The sequence below is a fragment of the Hylobates moloch genome, unplaced genomic scaffold (genome assembly GCF_009828535.3).
Source record: "Hylobates moloch isolate HMO894 unplaced genomic scaffold, HMol_V3 SCAFFOLD_1, whole genome shotgun sequence".
In the NCBI taxonomy this organism is placed as follows: Eukaryota; Metazoa; Chordata; class Mammalia; order Primates; family Hylobatidae; genus Hylobates; species Hylobates moloch.
Window position 1 is genome coordinate 147371101 of NW_026652276.1, and position 20961 is coordinate 147392061.

The window sequence follows — 20961 nt, forward strand, 5'->3', positions numbered from 1 at the left end:
ACTCATTGTCCTGAATCAGAAGTGCAGTCTGAATAAAGATCTAAGCTCACCCCTGAGATGACCTGACTGACCCTTGAGGAACAAACTCACCTAAATGGACTTGTGAATGCCAACCTTTACATAACTGAAGTAATTTTATTACTAAGCCAAATATAAGACATTTATTGTAAAAATTAATCACATGAAAGGACCTGAATACCATATAAAAACTTCTCTTTAGAATCTGAAATACCACAATTATCAATTGTCCAGAGAAACTTATACAAGTATAAAGATCCCAAACCTGTATGTTATGATGAACAGTGTCTCAGTTGAGTAAGCAGTAATTACTGTTAATTTAAGGTGGTTACTAAATCTACTCTGGAGTGATGATTACTGATTTCTCTCTGCTGACTCCAACAATAGACCCTGTGTTGCTTGAATGATATCTCACAGACCTGTACCATCACCTTTTGTTTTTGCTGGGAATGCTGAATCAACTGTGGCAAAAAAGCTAGGGAAAACATTTTAACTCAATCCGTAGCCATAGGAACTAGTTAATTTCGATTATCATATGGCACAAACCTGTTCTTTCATTGTCTAAGTATTTATACTTAATCAAAGATGACAAGATATAATAATTTACGCCTACCTCTTAGAAAGTGGTAAGATCTGTAAACTAAATTCTTAGATCTGTATCTAACTCTCAGTAAAGGTGGCTGAATTCAAAGAAACAAAGAGAACATATTCCTTGAAATTCTTTAATGGTGAAATTAAGAAATTATCAGGAAAGCAACACTTATCGAAATAATAATTACATAAAGAATCCCAGGTTAATGAGCAAAAACTAGTATTAACATCAACAAGCGAATGGAACTCTTAATACACTCAGGATGTTATATTTAAGGTTTAGAACTGAAGTTTTACTCACCTTGTTATCATCCATTACAGTATTAAGTGATTCAATCCACATGGGGTCAATATCTCCATCCAGGACCATCCATTTTGGTCCATCATGCTTAAGATTTGCTTGTTCTCGTAGAATGGATGAGAAGAGACCTATAAAATAAGAGTAAACAATCCTAATACATAATGTAGTTGAGTGCTGTTTATTTCTATGATAGATTGGTATTATTCATCTTGGAAACTCTTTTATTAACTAAATAAAAACGATTTTGCTGCCTCTTTCTTGCGGGCAGTGTGTAACACCTTTTGAGCCACACATGGGTTCCAGATCCAGCTCTATTATTTACCAATGTGTAAGCTTCACCTCGCTGAGAAGGATCCTTAACTTCCACGACTGAGCTTCCCATATGCCAAACAGAGATAACAAAAACCTTCCTTCATGAACAGTTGTGGGGATTTATAGAAGGTAACATACATAAAACTCAAAACTTACACCAACTGAAGACATGATCCTTCTTCATACACATATGTTCAGTATCCATTTTAGATCAAATATTTGTTTATTTCACCTTTCTCCATTTTTCTATAACAATTTTCAAGGGCATAATTCTGAAGCTAAAGCATTCAGAAGCACTATACATCTCTTACAGAAATGTGTTCACTGGGATACTAACTCATCATTCCTTAACAAGATGTATAGGCAAAAACATTTTAAATCTACAGTCCTTTTTGCCATTACTACATATCTAAGCATTGTGTATTTGTTGTGACATATTTAACAGTTGCAAATTTTTCAAGCTCTAGTAAATCTAATAGCATTGTGAGCAAAACTGTTTTGATGCATGAATCTAGAATGTTTCCTCTGTGAAGTATTTTGTGCCAAAAGTGACAGTATCTAATGGAACTTGCCACCATGATTCATATAGCAGCCAGCAAACTTTTCTAATAGTCACTGATTTGAACAGTTTCCACAGTTTTTCAGCCTAAACAGATACGGTTCTCTCCCTGCCATAGTTCTTTACAAAAAGACAGAAGCTAGGCTGAGACAGTAAAAACCGTCCCACAGAAAAAGGAGTGTATACAAGATGAGAGGACAGAGAATGATGAAGGGTGTCCTGCTTTATTATTACTATTTTTCAAATTTCAACTTTTATTTTAGGTTCAGATGATACACATGCAGGTTTGTTGCATGGGTATACTGTGTGACATTGAGGTTTGGGATACAAATGGTGCCATCGTCCAGGTAGTAAGCATAGTAACCAACAGGTAGTTTTACATCCCCTGCTCCTCTCCTTCCCTGCTACCTCTAGTAGGCCTCAGTGTCAATGGTTCCCATCTTTATGTCCACATGTACCCAATGTTTAGCTCCCACTTGTGAATGAGAACGTGCAGTATTTGGTTTTCTGTTTCAGCATTAATTCACTTAGGATAATGGCCTCCAGCTACATCCATGCTGCTGAAAAAAAATGATGTTGTTCTTTTTTATGGCTACATAGTATTCCATGGTGTACATGTACCATGTTTTCTTTAATCCATGATTAATGGGCACTTAGGTTGATTCCATGTCTTTGCTATTGTGAATAGTGCTGCAGTGAACATACGAGTGAATGTGTCTTTTTGGTAGAACAATTTGTTTTCCTTTAGGTATATACCCAATAATGGGATTGCTGGGTCAAATGGTAGTTCCGTTTTAAATTTTTTGAGAAATCTCCAAACTGCTTTCCATAGTGACTGAACTTATTTACATTCCCAACAAGTCTACAAGCGGTCCCTTTTCTCCACAGCCTCACCATCATCATTTGACTTTTTCATAATAGTCTTTCTGACTGGTATGAGATTCTATCTCATTGTGATTTTGATTTGTATTTCTACTTTAGATCTGCCATCAGGGAAGTCTTCTCTGAGATGACATTTGACCAGATGCTGAAATAAGGGAGCAAGTCATGCAGGCATCCAGAAGAGTGCTGCCGACGGCAGGAACATGAGGTGCTGAGGTCCCGTGATGGCAGCAAGTTCAACGAATAGCAAAGAGGCCAGAATGAATGGATTATAGTTAAGTGGTGGGAAATGAAGTCAGGGATGGTGGGATTTGGGGACAGGGGCAGGGATCCAATCACACAGAGCCTTATAAGCCATGGAAAAGGTTGGATTCTAAAGGTGATTGGAACCCACTAGAAATCAAAAGCAGAGAAGTAACATTTGAAGACCCTCTGTCTGCTTTAGGTCAAATGAACTGCAGGGAAACCAGCAGGAGGAGATTACCCACTGCGGTAGTACAGGCGAGACATGATGGCGGCTTTGACTAACGTGGCATCTAGGGAGAAGGTGAGAAGAACTGGAATTCATGTACATTTTAAAGGCAAAGCCTATAGGATTTGCTGTGAGGTTGGATGCAGGGTGTCAGAGAGAGAGAGGCCTCAAGGATGATGCCAAGGGTAGCGCATTTACTGTAACAGGAAATCTTAACAGATTGTCACAAACGGATCTGTTTGCTTACAAATACTCTCAGGGCAAGAAACATGCCCTATTGACTTTTGTCCCTGGCACCTGCAATAATGTCTGCCTGAACTTCAGTGTCTCATATCAGGTACTTTATAGATGTTTCCTGAGGCATTCATGTTGACTTCACTCCTGATTTACAGGGAGCCCTGACATAATTGACGTGGGATAAAATACAACAGCTCTGAGTGCAAATCTGCTGAATGCAAATCAAGTACTTATTCAAATCTAGTTTTAATTTATACATTATAAATGCTGTTGTGATCTGCTATATTTCCAATAATGCCAACACATAAACAGTAAGTCTGTGACTATGACTAAAATTGGCTTGTACTGAAAAACGGCTTTCTGGATAGAAAAAAAAATTGAGCACTTCTAAAGGGGAAATACTACTTGCCATCTTTCCATTCTCGGGTAGCATGATGTATGAAACCAAAGAGTTCATCTGTTGTCACAGCTTTAGGGTTTAAGTCATTCCAAACCGGCTTCTGTTTCATGTTAACATATGTTCGGTTCAATGTTCTCAAAATCTGAGGGGAAGGAGGAAAGAGCCAAAAAAATTAATACTGACATAAGCCAAATGGAAAGTAAAAGATTTCTGAAGAGTTTCCCTTATTCATTATATGTTCCTAGATGCTCTGTGTGTGCTAAGATCGAGAAGGGGAAAAATGCACATATGTGCATTCCCATTACCATCTTGAAAAGCTTCATCTTACAAATACTCAGCAAGACAGAATCAGTTCACTTGACTCTTTGAACTATTTAGACTAAAGGGAGTCACTTTCTCATTTGAGATTTTTAATCATGTGTGCAAAGTGGAGGACCATACATAAATAAGCATTCATGTTGATTACAAAATCTACCCTGCCTGAATCAGCAAGATTGGTTTTTCTCAAAATGTAGCCTACATCAGAATCGTTTGGAGGGTATTAAAATACAGATTGCTGATCCCAATCCCAGAGCTTCTATTTCAGTAGGTCTGAGGTGGGGCCAGTAATGTACAGTTCCAACAAGGGCCCAGCTGATACAAATGATACTGGCCTGGCCATGCCTTGAGACCTAGAGACTTAGGGCAGTGGTTCTCAAAAACAGACTTGGGGGAAGAAGGGGGAAGGAGCTTCTGGACATCTGGTGGATAGAGACCAGGGAGGTTGCTAAATATCTTTCAATGCACAGGATAGCCTCCTACAGCAGACTTATCAAGTCCAGAATGTCAACAGCGCTGAGGTTGACAAACCCTGATCCTGATAATTGAGGAAAAGCCTTGAGAATGAGAACTCACAGAACAGGTGCTCAGTGTATGTTTATTCCATTAATTGATACTTCAACTCAAATATCTGCCCTAACTCTCCCTTTTGCTTCTTCGAAAAGCTGTGGCTTTTGTCTTAGATATTTATAATGCTGACCTACTCACGGGCGTTTTGAAAAACTGATAAACAATTGGCAAACACTTTGAAATGATAAGATGCTAAAGAACGTCTCCCTGAGCTGCAGTGCTCCGGGCATCTTGGGTTACGTACCTGTTGAGTAGAACAGAAATGGTGAAGACTAGAAGAAAGAAAGTAAATGCCTTAGGAATATTAAGCTTATATTTTTAGAAACCATTAATCTACTGGAAAGTATAGAATTTAATTTTATCCTTCCTTGAACTGTGGCCTACATCTGTAACTTACTCTAACAAAATAATTACAGGTCTATCAGTTATCTACTTTAATATTTCATTTATTATATTTTTCACTAGAAAAATGTCTATACAGAGATTTTTTTTTTCTTACAGTTGTTCCACTTTGGGTTCCGATCTAAATACTGGCTAGTTCCGTATACTGCCATCCTCTAAAATCTCATATGCTCAATCTGATTATTTTTAGCTGTTGGCTACCAAGTATGTTTATACCCAAGCATCCTGAATTAAAATGCATGCAGTTCTGCATATACCGTCTGCCAACCAAGAAAATAAGTATGTTGCCAGGACTGTCAGTAAGACCAAACAAAATCAAGCAGTGAACTAAAAATGGGGATAATAATACTCATAGTATATCATTGTTGTGCAGAGTAAATCATACATTATGCACCTAGCAAAGCACGTAATAGGTACCTCAAAAATGTGGGTTTTGCCACTTCCTTTTATTTTTAGGTTTTGTTTGGCCATATAGAGGGTTATATTTCTGAGAGAGTACTGAAGAAAAATATTTGGGTTTGTTTTTCTGAATGATATGGGGAGGAGAATCAAGGATGACTTGGAAAAGAAAACAGGTTTGATAAATGTGGCTAGAGCCAATCCAATCTTCCAGCCAGATATCTTATTCCACAGTCTCTTAATACGTTTATCTTTGATAAAAGAATCCAAGCATAAATGTATTGAAAGGTGCATAAGGTAGGATGGTGTATATCGAAATGCCTGCATCTGATACCGAACATCTCATGTGGAAAGTTCAATCTTCATGTTGGCTTGCTTTTCCTATGTGAATGCAATGCTCTATTTGTTTCTTGTTCCCCCCTCGCTGACCCAGTATAAAGGAAAAGAATGTCAATTGATCAAGCAGCAAGATTTCAGTCTCAGATTCTGACCCCAAATTATGGTGGGCTTCATGGAGGGGAATTCTTTTGAGTAGCATTGAAAATAGGCCGAACCACAATGACAACAAACGTTCTTTCCAGAGTTGTAAGCTATTAGGCAATTTACTATACCTTACTCTTTCCTGTGCCTGCATTTCCAACCACAAAGACCGAGTGCCGCACAGCCAACAGCTCCTCAAGCTGGACAACCTGCAGAGCAAACAGCCGGTTGCTGCTTTCCTTTAATGAGTTGGTGACAAAAAGATAACCTACCATTTTTGCCCAATTCTTCTTTCCTTACACCCAAGCCAGCCCCCACTGACAACAGTATGTTCAGAGAAAGTTAAAATAGACCATAAGTGAAAAGTATAGTTTTCCTGGATCTCCCACGTAGACCACAGGGCTGAGACTAAAGCCAAACCATGATTTTATGCAGTACTCAGTATATGGCAGGGGTTACTTACAAAAATCATTAACTCTTCATGAGTTTTGAACAGACACTGTACATAGCCAATCACCATCTACAACTGAGTAATGATTTATATCCTGTAAAATATCTACAATGGATAATGTATATAGTGTTCAATATCCATGCATTCACTGAATTCAAATTGAATAATATGCACAAGGCTTTGATACGTCAGATAATATCTACCTAAGTTATTCTCATACATGTTGTCATTCTTCCCTCATTAAAAGCATGCACTAATGATTTTACTTCCAATGTTCTCTAAAAAGGAGGAAAGAACAAAGTAAATTTTTAGTGCATGCCTCCAAGAACCAACAAGTTTTGTAACCTAATTAAAAGTTTGCTTATATTTAAAGCCATGACAATCATATTTATGTTTTCACCTTACAGAGTGGGGCTACTAAAATATTTACTTATGTTTACTTCATCCTGCCATATGAAAATGCTTGAAAGCACATATTAAGATCCTATTAAGGTTAGGGTACAAGTTAACATCTTGCTTTAGTATCAATTAGCCACAATTATTTCCACTGACAATCCCAACAGCTGCCATGAAAAGCAAATGCTCCTTTTACTTTGAGGATGAAGCTCTCTTCAGGCTGCAGGCGGAGCTCCAGGGTAGACTGCCTGACCATCTGTTCAAAGTGCAGCTTCCTCCTCCGGGGCACATCCAGGGCTGGAAACAGGTCACTGACCAGGCCCAGAAACACTGGGATGTCGTCAGTCACTATTTTAGGCATATTGAAATCCCTTAATGCTCTCATGAGTACCTAGAAAAAAAAAAAACATTTTATAAAAAAGCCAATACAAGGTCTAACAAACACCTAAAGAACTAAAGATGTTTGTTATTTTTAATCCTCATATGTGAAGCATGAGATATTGGTACTGTTCTCCATTAAGATGGCATTCTATCAATAGGGAGGTTAAATGTTTAAAATTGATGCATCAGAACATGAGAAGGCTGAACTGATACAATGGATAATCTTTAGAATAAGAACAGCAAGGAGGCCTTTTCCTTCCCTGCCAATGATCTTCAGAAACAGTCTAAGGGCCTTCTCTCTTGAATCCTCAAACTCAGAATTTAAATTAATCAAGCCCATCAGATCATTTTATCCAAAGTACTCTGAGAATCTTAGAATGATAATCTCAAACATTTTTAGTTTTGTTGTTGTTGTTACACCTTGGCTGTAAGCCAAAGATTTTAAAAGCAGTAACTCAAACGTCAGGATAACTTTTAGAGAAAGAGCTAAGCATTCCAACAAAAATTTTAAAAAGCAAAAGAACAAATAAATGAAAGAAAATCTTGACCTAATACTAAATTACGAGGAAATTAAGAGGAAAAGGGAGAAATATTGGCAAAGTAGAAAAATACATAATAAATATCTCTCAATTTAAAAAAGGACACAGAGCAGATGAAGTTTTTTTTTTTTTTTTTTTTGCTATTTCTAAAGTCATATTGCACATACACATGGTGATAAGTATTGATATGGTTTGGATTTGTGTCCCCACCCAAATCTCATGTCAAATTGGAGGAGGGCTTAGTGGGAGGTGATTGGATCATCAATGGGGTGGATTTCCTCCTTGCTGTTCTCAGGAGATCTGATGGTTTAAAAGTGTGTGGCACTTTCCCCTTCACTCTCTCTCTCTCTCCCGTCACCATGTGAAGAAGGTCTGTGCTTCCCGCTTGCCTTCCTCCACGATCATCAGTTTCCTGAGTTCTCCCAGTCATGCTTCCTGTTAAGCCTGTAGAACTGTGAGTCAATTAAACCTCTTTATAAATTTCCCATTCTCAAGTAGTTCTTTGTAACAGAGTGAAAATGGACTGATAACACATATCTATTGCTCTGGCTACTTAAGGGAAAAATTCATGAAGTGTTGTTATTGTTTCTCTCCAGGAAGGAGAGCAGAACATTTCTCTAGCAGCTCTGACCAACCAATCAAGCATTTCATTGGTGTTAGGCACCCACCCTTCCTGTTTCATTCTGCATGCCCATCTTATGTCCCATGAAATGGATGTTCTTTCTCCCATATGTATTCACTGACTTTCCAGGATTAATATCCCAACTCAATCAGATTTCTTAAATGTTCCTCAGAGGAAATCAAACAGTGATTACTGAATTATTTGATTATGACTGTCAAAATACTTTTTGTGGCTATTTCAAAAGTACTTGTAAAACCACATTTTCTTTTCCAGATTCATATCTCTGTACTCAAGACCACTTGTGACCTCTTATAAGGAATGCCAATCCTCAAATTTCCTGCATTAACAACAGATGTTATGCTTTTTAAAAGTTGTGCTGTGCATGCCCCACCATCCAGGCATATGCTTTCATTTCTGTGAAGCTGGCCAGCTACTCACTCAACAAAATCATATTAGCATTGCAGTACCTGATCTTCGGGTCTATTTTTATCTCCTCGTTTCAGAGATCCAGCCACAACCAAGACAGACTTAATAGCACGAAGTCCCCAATCATAATGATCCTAAAATCAAAACAGGTTTATTTTCTCAAAATTTGTATGAGGGAATAAGATTCTCATTCCAGAGGTTAGAGCTCAAAGTTTTAAAAAAGGAGTTCAGATAAATACACACTTTAATGATTCAAAATACTATTTTCTTCTGCTCTTTGAAACTGTGAAAATCATGTCCCTGTAGTGTCGTCCTGTTTCTTTCACTTTTTGCCTCTGTCAGCAAGTCTCTTCTTTCCGTAGAACTTAACTGCAGTATTTGCCCAAGGCTCCATCCACCTCCCTTGCTGTACTCTCTCAATAGACCTGCTAACTCAGTAGCTCAGCAAATTCCACATTTTCACCTCCAACCAGAAGCACATTTCTCCACCTGTGCTGGTTTCATCAAGGGCCCTGGTATTCTACTTCTCCCCAGACTTCGATCCCTGATGGCCCCAATTACTCCACCTCTTAATCAGACACTTCTGCCTAGATGCCAGCACATAATATAATAAAAACCATGTCATTAAGATTCAATTATCTTTTTTTGAGACTACAACATTAGCCCTAATGAAGACTCCTCCCACAGGGTCTGAGCTCCTAGAGGATCTCAGAATATTACTTCTGAGATTGGATAAAATTGCAACTCCATGCTCCCTGGGTCCAATTACATTTTTTCTTCCGGCTCTTTCTCATGATAAACTTATTTCCCATATATTCACTGTCTTCTTGGGGCTAGCACATTGCATGGCACAGGGTAGGTGCTCAGTAAAGGTATTCCTAACGAACTAACTGCTTACACCGGACTAGCCTTCTCTGTCGCCGTCCAGCTACAACCCACATAGTAACAACCCATCTCTCAAATGTCTTTCAGCTGTGTCTGTGGGAAAGACACTTTACCTCCCACAGCCTCAGAATCATCATCTATAAAAAGGCAGATAAAAGCACCCACCTACTGTATAAGTGGTTGTAGGAGTAAAGTGAATTAATGTGAGTACAAATTTTTTTGTGGGCAGTGAAACAATATTACATTACAAATATCCCATTTACTCCATCAGTGGATAATAAAATCAATTTAGTAGGTCTCGAACATCATTTTTGTCTGTAATAAAGTAGAACAAAATGAAAAACACCACGGTGTGATGCAAATAAGAGCAAAAAGTGGCTGAGCGTGGTGGCTCATGCCTGTCATCTCAGCACTTTGGGAGGCTGAGGCGGGCAGATTGCTTCAGCCCAGGAGTTCCAGACCAGCCTGGGCAACAGGGGGAAACCCCACCCCTGCAAAAAATACAAAAATTAGCTGGGCGTGATGGTGCACGCCTACAGTATCAGTTACTTAGGAGGCTGAGATGGAAAGATCACTTGAGCCAGGGAGGTCGAGGCTGTGGTGAGCTATGATTACATTACTGTACTCCAGCCTCGGTAACAAAGTGAGGCTCTATCTCAAAAAAAAAAAAAAAAAAGTAAAAAGTGTTTGGTGAAAATTTTGGTTTGGTTGTACATGTGTGTATGCACTGAGTCGCAATAGAAGAAGTATTTTTTACTGTGGGTCATGGTAAAGATCATTTGAAAGCCACTGATGGAGTAGGCTGAGGCTTGAAGAGGAAAGGGAGGGGAAAGAACCAGAGGTTTTGTTGTTGTTGCTGTTGTTTTTTAAGTTCCAGGATACATGTGCAGAATGTGCATGTTTGTTACATAGGTATACATGTACCATGGTGGATTGCTGTACCCATCAACCTGTTATCTACATTAGGTATTTCTCCTAATGCTATCAGTCCCCTAGCCCTCCACCCCGCCCCCCCGACAGGCTCCAGGGTGTGATGTTCCCCTCCTTGTGCCCATATGTTCTCACTGTTCAACTCCTACTTATGAGTGAGAATATGTGGCATTTGGTTTCCTGTTCCTGTATTAGTTTGCTGAGAATGATGGTTTCCATCCTCATCCATGTCCCTGGAAAGGACATGAACTCATCCTTTTTTACGGCTGCATAGTATTCCATGGTGTATATGTACCATATTTTCTTTACCCAGTCTATCATTGATGGGCATTTAGGTTGGTTCCAAGTCTTTGCTATTGTAAATAGTGCTGCAATAAACACATGTGTGCATGTGTCTTTATAGTAGAATGATTTATAACCCTTTGGGTATGTACCTAGAAAGGGGATTGCTGGGTCAAATGGTGTTTCTGAGAATAAGAACTTTGAGGGCAACAATGGGAGGTGGCTAAGTTATTGCAGTAACAATAAAAGGAGTGGACGCAGAAGAAATTTTTGGACCACAGATTTCACAGGACTTGGTGCCTCTGCTAAACATTTAAACAACGCAAATTGCTAAAAGTATCTTCACCATTTTCGTTATATCATTCTATTGGTCAAAAATGTCTGCTGATTCTTTTCCCAAATCCATTTCTGTAGCACAGAAAGTTATCCTTGAATGGTGTTCCTAACCCAGCTCTTCTGTCCTGGCCAGATTTCTTTTTGCTCATTTGTGACATTTCTGAGTTAGCAAACTCTTTCCTTCTTTGTTCTACCTGTACTCCAAACACCTTCCTCTTGTAATTGGCTACAGGTGTGTCCTAGAGAGAATTCGAACTGAAGTCAAATCTTGCCCTTATCCCTTGTTAGCTATATGGACTTGGGACAGGTTGTTTTGCTCAGTTTTCTCATATGTAAAACAGGGCTAATAAAATCAAACTTGCAAACTTCTTTTGACGGTTTTGTAACATAACACATAGTACCCATTCAATAAATATTGGTTCCTTTCTTCCTTGAAAACTCTGAAAATCTTTTCATTCTCCATTGTCTCCCAATTTTTATGTCATGTCAACTGAATTACCTACATTCTTCAAAGTCAGAAATCTGGGTGTTTGTTTCATTTGTTTTGAATCTTACCCATTCAACATGGTCAGCAAAAAGCACATTATTAGTTATACTAGATGCTCATTAAATATTTAAATATTACTACTGAAAATGGATATAGTTGAAACTCCACATTCCCTGGGCTCTATTACATTTTTTCTTCTGACTTTTTACCATGATAAAATTAAAATAGGCTCATTAAAAAAAAGATTGTAAGAATGAGGAAAAAAAATACCCATAATCTTACTACCCAGAGACAGTTGTTAAAAATTATGATTCCACCTACCCAATGTAAATTCAGTTACTAAAAGGACAACATAAATCACTCTCATATTCCATATTTTGCCTTAACAATGAGCAAGTTAAAATGAATACGTGGCAGTAAGGTAACTGTGTGGTTGCAACTGCAGTATTTTGATACTTTCATTTTGACTACAGAATAATGTCACCAGTAATTAATGAAATGTTATCAAAAGACCAAAGTCAAAAATGACCATATGGCTGAATTTTAAAATACTGATGCTGATATATATGTAATTTCTGTGGCTTGTCAGCAACTTCAATAAATCTTCAAGAAGCTTATGGTTGGAGAGTAGAGAGTATATAAATTTGACCCATTTTAGAGACAAGGAAATTGTAGAGCAAAAATTTAAAAGAACAAAAAGCCAGTCAACCCTACCTTTAAATAATTACCAATAAATGAGAATAATTTTAACATTCCTTGAGATATTCTTCAGAAAATTAGCCTTATCTTGATATTCTTCAGAAAATTAGCCTTATCTTACTCTGATGAACACTCCTGCCCTACTTACTAGAAAATAATATTTTCACGAAAAAAGGGAGGCAACATAAAATTCCATTTATAATTACAAAATTGACAAAGTTAAAATCACACAGCTCCTTGATTTTAAAAAGTATTAATACAAATAAAATATCAGAACTAAAATACCTCAAATTTAATTTCAGAAAAAAATAAAAATTATAAAATAAGGTTTTCAAAATTTATAGAAAATATAAAAATATTTCTAACATCCAATGAAATGGTAGTTTTAGTTTTTAAAGGAATCTCCATTTGATCCAGCAATCCCACTACTGGGTATCTGCCCAGAGGAAAAGTAGTCATTATATGAAAAAGACACTTGCACATGCCTATTTATAGAAGCACAATTTGCAATTGCAAAAATATACACTAGCCTAAATGTCCATCAGCCAATGAGTGCATAAAGAAAATGTGGTATATATACACCATGGAATATTACTCAGTCATAAAAAGGCATGAAATAATGGCATTTGCAGCAACCTGGATGGAGGTGGAGACCATTATTCTAAGTGAAGTAACTCAGGAATGGAAAGCCAAATATCGTATGTTCTCACTTACAAGTGGGAGCTAAGCTATGAGGATGCAAAGGCATAAGAATGATATAATGGCCTACAGGGACTTGGGAGAAAATGTGGGAGGTGGGTGAGGGATAAAAGACTACACACTGGGTACAGTGTACACTCCTCAGGTGCACCAAGATCTCAAAAATTACCACTATAGAACTTATCCATGTAACCAAAAAACACCTATTCCCCCAAACTATTGAATTTTTTTAAGAACAAAAAATTTTTAATGTCTAATGTAATTTGAATGATAAATTACCTAAAATCCATACTTCAAAAGCTTTTTCAATGGTATGTAAAAACAAGAAAACGTAACAAATGATCCCTCACCTGCTTGGAGAGAAGCTCCTTGCAAAGTGTGTACAATGTAATGAACTTTCGGGCTAATGCACGCGCATCCACAAAACCTTCAGCAACTAACAAGATTTCACAGATAAGCTCAATGTCAGGGGCCACCATGGCACAGGGTCTAAAAAGTAAATATGAATTTTAGTTTTAAAATGTGACAAGGTGATAAGTACAAATTGCTGAAATCAAGTGATTATTTCGTACTAACATTTCAACCATTCCTAAGCAGATCATAATTATGTCTGTCAATCACAGCTAATAAGACCCTTCACTTCAACTAAAAAAAATGTCCACTCATTACCGGACACAAAAAATGATAGAAAGTCTGGAATGGCAGAAGCACAGGCGTAGGAGTTCAAAGAAAATCCATGAATACATTCTGTAAACTTCTGGTGTAAGTTGTCACTGCAGAAAGAGGAATAATGATGTTTTGAGCAAGGCGCAAGGCTTTACCTGTGGTTAATGGTGTGCTGGTTAATGTTTTCACAACCGGCTGTCTAGAAAATAGCATTTGCTTATTTCCGTGGAATAAATCCTTTCACCATGGCTGATTCCAAGATACCAACACAATATCACTAAACATGGAGCTGAGAAGTATACCACCTTACAGACACAATAGACAGAAATAACCTCAAGAGCATAAATACCAGTAAAATAAATAAAGTGACCAGTTTGGGGTGTTTATCACCTTTGTTTTTAATACAACTTATTGAATCAAAAGTTGATATAATTTAGTTTTCATTAAACTAAAGAACCAACTCAGAGCATTCATGAAAACTTAACCATCAGCTACTGAGAGCTTGTGCCAGCCACTGCCAGCACACCACTGCCTAGGGCCAACTTGGATAGACTTTTAAAGGGGACATTTAGAAAAACATAGCTTCAAATCCCCTTTCTTTTGGAGAGGGACTTTTTGGAAGTCCCTCTCCAAAGACAATTGCTAGTCACAGCAACGTGTGAAAAAATTCCACTCAACTGAAGTCAAGTGCAAAGAAGAAGGAAGAGTAAATAAATAAGCTCATTATTTTAGACTTGTTAAAGTATACATTCCAATAATACCTATCTACCTGTTTTTGTAAATATAACTGTAGTCTACTTCATGCATACCTAATTTTCATCCTAAACATCTAACCCTTAAAGTATCTTTGGATCTACGTTATTCTGTATCTCTTCTATCTAAACTAACCCCATATTTTTTCGCACATTTATTACTCTTCACATGACACCAGAAGATGAACAGTAAATGGAGAGAGCAAAGGCTAGCATATCTACGTATTTTATATCTACATTAATATAGACAACTAATTTTTACTGAGCATTTCATACCATATTGGGTGCTAAAATCTTTTTATGCACTCTCTCACTTAATCCCCGCAACACTATGAGGTACCCACTCATCTTCATTTTACAGAGAGGCAGACTAATGTTCCCAGAAGTTCAAGCACATGCTGTAGGCCTCATGGTTGGTGAGTGGTGGAATCAGAATACTCCAAAGGCACAAGCATATGGCCTCCACACATGAGTAATGCTTTCATCACTCATTAAACAAAAGTTATTTAAAAATTCACAAGACAATTTCAAATTTCAAGACCCAAATGAAAGAAAGTATAAGTTGGGTCACAAATAGGATACTGGAAAGGCACAGTTTTCAAACAAAGCTATTCTGTAGTTATTACAATGATTTCTAGAATGGTTATTCTCTATCTAGAATTTTTCAAGAAAGTTAGACATTATAAAACTATTATGCTAGCGAAAGCTGTTATGAGGAAAGAAAAACATTCAATAAAGGATGTTAGCATAATTGATTAACTATTAGGGAAAATAATTGTTTAAGCACTCATTTCATATTAGCAACCAAAATAAGTTCTCATCAGATTAAATTTAATAAGTACAGTAATACTATAAAAATTAGAAGAAAATACAAATAAAATATAGTTTCAAATATCCAGATGGATGGACAAGCAAACTTTAAGTTTGAAAGAACGGAAACAGATCATACTAAAAACTGTAGAGGTTCTTAGATTATATGTGAAGTGGAATATTATTTTAAAAGCATACTGAATAGTACTGAGCACACATATTGAGCACCCTAAATAAAACCCCAAAATGAAACTGATAATCCTCTAGCTTATCCTCGAGGAAATAGGGAGAGAAGATGCAAGTTACCCATGTATCAGGCATGGAATTCAAGACATCACTACAGATAATAAGGGAATATTGGCCACATGAATGTCTTCTTTTGAGAAGTGTCTGTTCATATCCTTTGCCCACTTTTTTATGTGTTTTTTTTTTCCTTTTAAATTTAAGTTCCTTGTAGATTCTGGATATTAGACCTTTGTCAGATGGATAGATTGCAAAAATTTTCTCCCATTTTGTAGGCTGCCTGTTCACTCTGATGAGAGTTTCTTTTGCTGTGCAGACGCATTTTAGTTTAATTAGATCCCATTTGTCAATTTTGGCTTTCGTTGCAATTGCTTTGGTGTTTTAGTCATGAAGTCTTTGTCCATGCCTATGTCCTGAGTGGTATTGCCTAGGTTTTCTTCTAGGGCTTTTATGGTTTTAGGTTTCATGTTTAAGTCTTTAAGCCATCTTGGGTTAATTTTTGTGTAAGGTGTAAGGAAGGAGTCCAGTTTGTTTTCTGCATATTGCTAGCCAGCTTTACCAGCACCATTTATTAAATAGGGAATCCTTTCTCCATTGCTTGTTTTTGTCAGGTTTGTCAAAGATCAGATGGTTGTAGATGTGTGGCATTATTTCTGAGGCCTCTGCTCTGTTCCATTGGTCTATACATCTGTTGTGGTACCAGTACCACGCTGTTTTGGATACTGTAGACTTGTAGTATAGTTTGAAGTCAGGTAGTGTGATGCCTCCAGCTTTATTCTTTTTGCTTAGAATTGTCTTGGCTATATGAGCTCTTTATTCAGTCCATGTGAAATTTAAAGTAGTTTTTTTCCAATTCTGTGAAGAAAGTCAATGGTAGCTTGATGGGAATAGCATTGAATCTATGAATTACTTTGAACAGTATGGCCACTTTCATGATATTGATTTTTCCCATACACGAGCATGGAATGTTTTTCTATTTGTTTGTGTCTTCTCTTATTTCTTTGAGCAGTGGTTTGTAGTTCTCCTTGAAGAGGTCCTTCACATCCCTTATAAGTTGTATTCCTAGGTATTTTATTCTCTTTGTAGCAATTGTGAATGGGAGTTCAAACTTATGAAAAAAAGTTCATCATCACTGGTCATTAGAGAAATGGAAATCAAAACCACAATGAGACACCATCTCACACCAGTTAAAATGGCAATCATTAAAAAGTCAGGAAACAACAGATGCTTGCAAGAATGTGGAGAAATAGTGCTTTTACACTGTTGGTGGGAGTGTAAATTAGTTCAACCATTGTGGAAGACAGTGTGGCAATTCCTCAAGGATCCAGAACCAGAAATACCATTTGACCCAGCAATCCCATTACTGGGCATATATCCAAGGGATTATAAATCATTCTGCTATAAAGATGTATGCATGTGTATGTTTATTGCAACACTATTTACAATAGCAAAGACTTGGAACCAAACCAAATGTTCATCAATGATAGACTGGATAAAGAAAATGTGGCATATATACACCATGGAATACTATGCAGCCATAAAAAGGAATGAGTTCACGTTCTTTACAGGGACATAGATGAAGCTGGAAACCATCATTCTCAGCAAACTAACACAAGAACAGAAAACCAAACACCACATATTCTCACTCATAAGTGGGGGTTGAGCAATGAGAACACATGGACACAGGGAGGGGAACATCACACACCAGGGCCTGTCAGGCGGTGGCGGGCAAGAGGAGGGAGATCATAAGGAAAAATACCTAATGCATGCAGGGCTTAAAACCTAGATGATGGGTTGATGGGTGCAGCAAACGACCATTGCACATGTATACCTATGTAACAAACCTGCACATTCTGCACATGTATCCCAGAACTTAAAGTATAATAAAAATAAAACTTAAAAAACAGTAATAAGGGAATATTATGAACAATATTGGTTTGGCTCTGTGTCCCTACCCAAATCTCATGTTGAATTGTAGTTCAATGTTGGGGGAGGGACCTGGTGGAAGGTGATTGGATCATGGGAGCAGATTTTCCCCATTCTTCATGAATGCTGGTTTTCATGATGGTGAGTGAGTTCTCATGAGATACAATGGGTTGAAAGTGCGTGGCACTTCCCCACCTCGCGCATGTTCTCTCTCCTGCTCCACCTTCTAAGACATGCTTGCTTCCCCTTAGCCTTCTGCCATCAGTGTAAGTTTCCTGAGGCCTCCTAGCCATGCTTCCTGTACAGCCTCTGGAACTTTGAGTCAATTAAACCTCTTTTCTTCATAAATTACCCATTCACAGGTAGTTACTTACAACAATGTGAGAATGGACTAATACAATGAACCAGTGTGTGGCAATGGATTCAACTAGATAACACCAATAAGTTCCTTAAAAGATTTAAATTACCAAAATCAAATCAATAAAAAAATTAAAAATCAGAAAAACCCTCTATCTATTAAAGAAATTAAATTCATTATTAAAAAGATTCCAATAAAAATCTCTAGGTCCAAATGGCCTAACTGATTAATTCAATCAAATACTTCAGGAGTAAATAATAGCAATTCTACACAAACTCTTTTTTTTTTTTTGAGACAGAGTCTTGCTCTGTCGCCCAGGCTGGAGTGCAGTGGCGCGATCTCGGCTCACTGCAAGCTCCGCCTCCTGGGTTCACGCCATTCTCCTGCCTCAGCCTCTCCGAGTAGCTGGGACTACAGGCGCCCGCCACCACGCCCGGCTAATTTTTTGTATTTTTAGTAGAGACGGGGTTTCACCGTGGTCTCGATCTCCTGACCTCGTGATCCGCCCGCCTCGGCCTCCCAAAGTGCTGGGATTACAAGCGTGAGCCACCGCGCCCGGCCAATTCTACACAAACTCTTAAGAAGATAGAGAAGAAAACACTTGCCAACTTATTTCATGATGTCAGCACTACTCTGATGCCAAAGCTAGACAAAAATTTTACAAGGACACTGTAGAACAATAACCCTCGTGGCATAGATTTTTAAAAATTCCTTAACAAAAGAATGTCATATTGAATCCAGCAGTACCTATTAATAAAATACTTCCTGACCAAGTGGAGCTTTTCCCTGGAGTGCAACACTGAAGGACTGTTTAGCATTTGAAAATCAATCAATATAGTTCAGCACATTTACAGAATAAAGGAGAAAACCCATATAAAAACTATAAAACAACAAAGCTTATAAAAGAAAACATAGTTAAAAATTTTTGCAAGCTTGGGCTAAGCAAATTTTCTTGAATAGGATATTAAAAACAAAAACAAATTGATAAATTATATTTCATCACACTTAAAACTTCTATCTTTGATGGACACAAGAAAATGAAAAGGCAAGCCACAAATTGAGAGAAAAAATATTTGCAATGTATGTATCTAACAAAGGAACTGTATGCAAAATACAGCATTTCACAAAAGATGGTATAGCAATAAACAATAAGTATGTAAAAGAGGCTCAACATCATTAGCCATCATGGAGATGCAAACTAAACCTATGATGACACACTACTACCTATCTATTAGATTGGCTAAAAATAAAAACGGCTGACAGTATCAATTTTTGACAAGAATGTGAGCAACTAGAATTCTCATACATTGATGGTGAGGATGTAAACTTGTAAAATCACTTTGGAAACCGGACTGGCAGATTCTTATAAGTAAAACACACAATTGCCATGTAGACTAGCAATTCCAGCCATAGATATCTGTCCCAAAGAAATAAAAATGTATGTTCATGTAAAGATTGCACGCGAATGTTCATAGCCGCTTTATTCATAATAGCCCCAAACTGGAAACGGCCCAAGTGTCCATCAACTAGTGAATGGATCAACAAATTGCAGTAGGTCTATACAATAGAATACTAATCAGTGAGAAAGAGGGGCAAACTACTGATACATACGCTCAACAACTTGGATAAATCTCAAAACCACAACGCTCAAAGAAGCCAGACACAAAAAAGTACATATTGTCTGGTTTCATTTACATGAACTCTAGGAATGACAAATGTAATCTATAATCACAGAAAGTACATTATTGGTATGGGCGGCTCACTTCAAAGAGGCAGAAGAGAATTTCTGGGGGTGTGGAAATATTCTGTACTTTGATTGTGGTTATTCTTTCACCAACTGTACACTTGATTGTATTAAATTATACCTGAATGTTTTTACTATCACCTGGTATGGTGATAAACCTTACAGTTTTATCTCTAAACCTGATCTCTCTTTCTCTAATAAAACATAAACCATATTTCAATTCTGTAAAATTATAATACAGAGTTTTCTGGAAAACTGAACCAAAAAAATGATACCTGAATGAAGTTGACTTAAATTATAAGTGAATCATAACTGATACTAGGTGTAGCAATACATGTTCTCTGACAGATTCCTGCTAAGCGCATACAGTGGCAGAGTACTTTTGAAAAGCAGGTCACCAATAGGGATTCTAATCATTCACTTAAGTAATTCTACATTTAGAAATCTATTCTGAAATAAGAGTAATTTTTCATGTGAATAGAAGTTTGCAGCCTGCTACTTCATTATAATAAAAAAAAGGAAAAGACAAACCCTACATAACAGACAACAGTGAATGGTTAAGAAATTTATGGCCGGGCGCGGTGGCTCACGCCTGTAATCCCAGCACTTTGGGAGGCCGAGGTGGGCGGATCACAAGGTCAGGAGATCGAGACCATCCTGGCTAACACGGTGAAACCCCGTCTCTACTAAAAATACAAAAAAAAAAAAAAATTAGCCAGGCGAGGTGGCAGGCACCTGTAGTCCCAGCTACGTGGGAGGCTGAGGCAGGAGAATGGCGTGAACCCCGGGGGGCGGAGCCTGCAGTGAGCCGAGATCGCGCCACTTCACTCCAGCCTGGGCGAAAGAGCGAGACTCCGTCTCAAAAAAAAAAAAAAAAAAAAAAAAAAAGAAATTTATGAACGAGGCATGAGAGGGACTATTGTAGAGCTACATAAAATGATATTTCTAAAGGTTTTTTAATAATATGATAAAATATGTCAAAATATTAAATGAAGAGAACTAAAGAAAAATCATGCCTATGGTAATACCTTAATCCCACAAAATATAAATTATAACAGAGGCTAGAAAACATAACAATCATTACTTCTGGATGCTGCTGTAACTTTTTCTTTATTCTTTTCTATATTTTCAAAATAGTTCATAATTTATGAAAATTATGTTTATAATAAAAATATGCATTACAAAATAGCTAACAGTAAATATGCAAATATACCATGTAACTTTTAAATACTGATTTTGAGTCCTGGTTTTATAATTCAAAATGGTTAATTTATCATGGTGAAAGTTCTGTCTATAAAAGGAGCCCAAGGAAATTATACAGGATTTTCCTTAGGAATTTTCAAGTAAAAGCAAATCACTTAACAGTGCAAACCAACAACATTAGGTGG

The 20961-nt window shown here is 37.3% G+C and overlaps 1 protein-coding gene across 1 annotated transcript in view; it reads right to left on the minus strand.

The window, feature by feature from the left end:
- Positions 1-20961, minus strand: part of DNAH11 (dynein axonemal heavy chain 11) — a 363007-nt gene that overhangs the window by 201547 nt on the left and 140499 nt on the right. The window contains exons 36-41 of the mRNA XM_058446556.1: positions 13425-13563; positions 8798-8890; positions 6985-7179; positions 6073-6150; positions 3778-3914; positions 911-1061 (exon numbers count right to left, since the gene is read on the minus strand). Coding sequence (XP_058302539.1) covers positions 911-1061; positions 3778-3914; positions 6073-6150; positions 6985-7179; positions 8798-8890; positions 13425-13563 — 793 coding nt within the window. The remainder of the gene's footprint in view (positions 1-910; positions 1062-3777; positions 3915-6072; positions 6151-6984; positions 7180-8797; positions 8891-13424; positions 13564-20961) is intronic.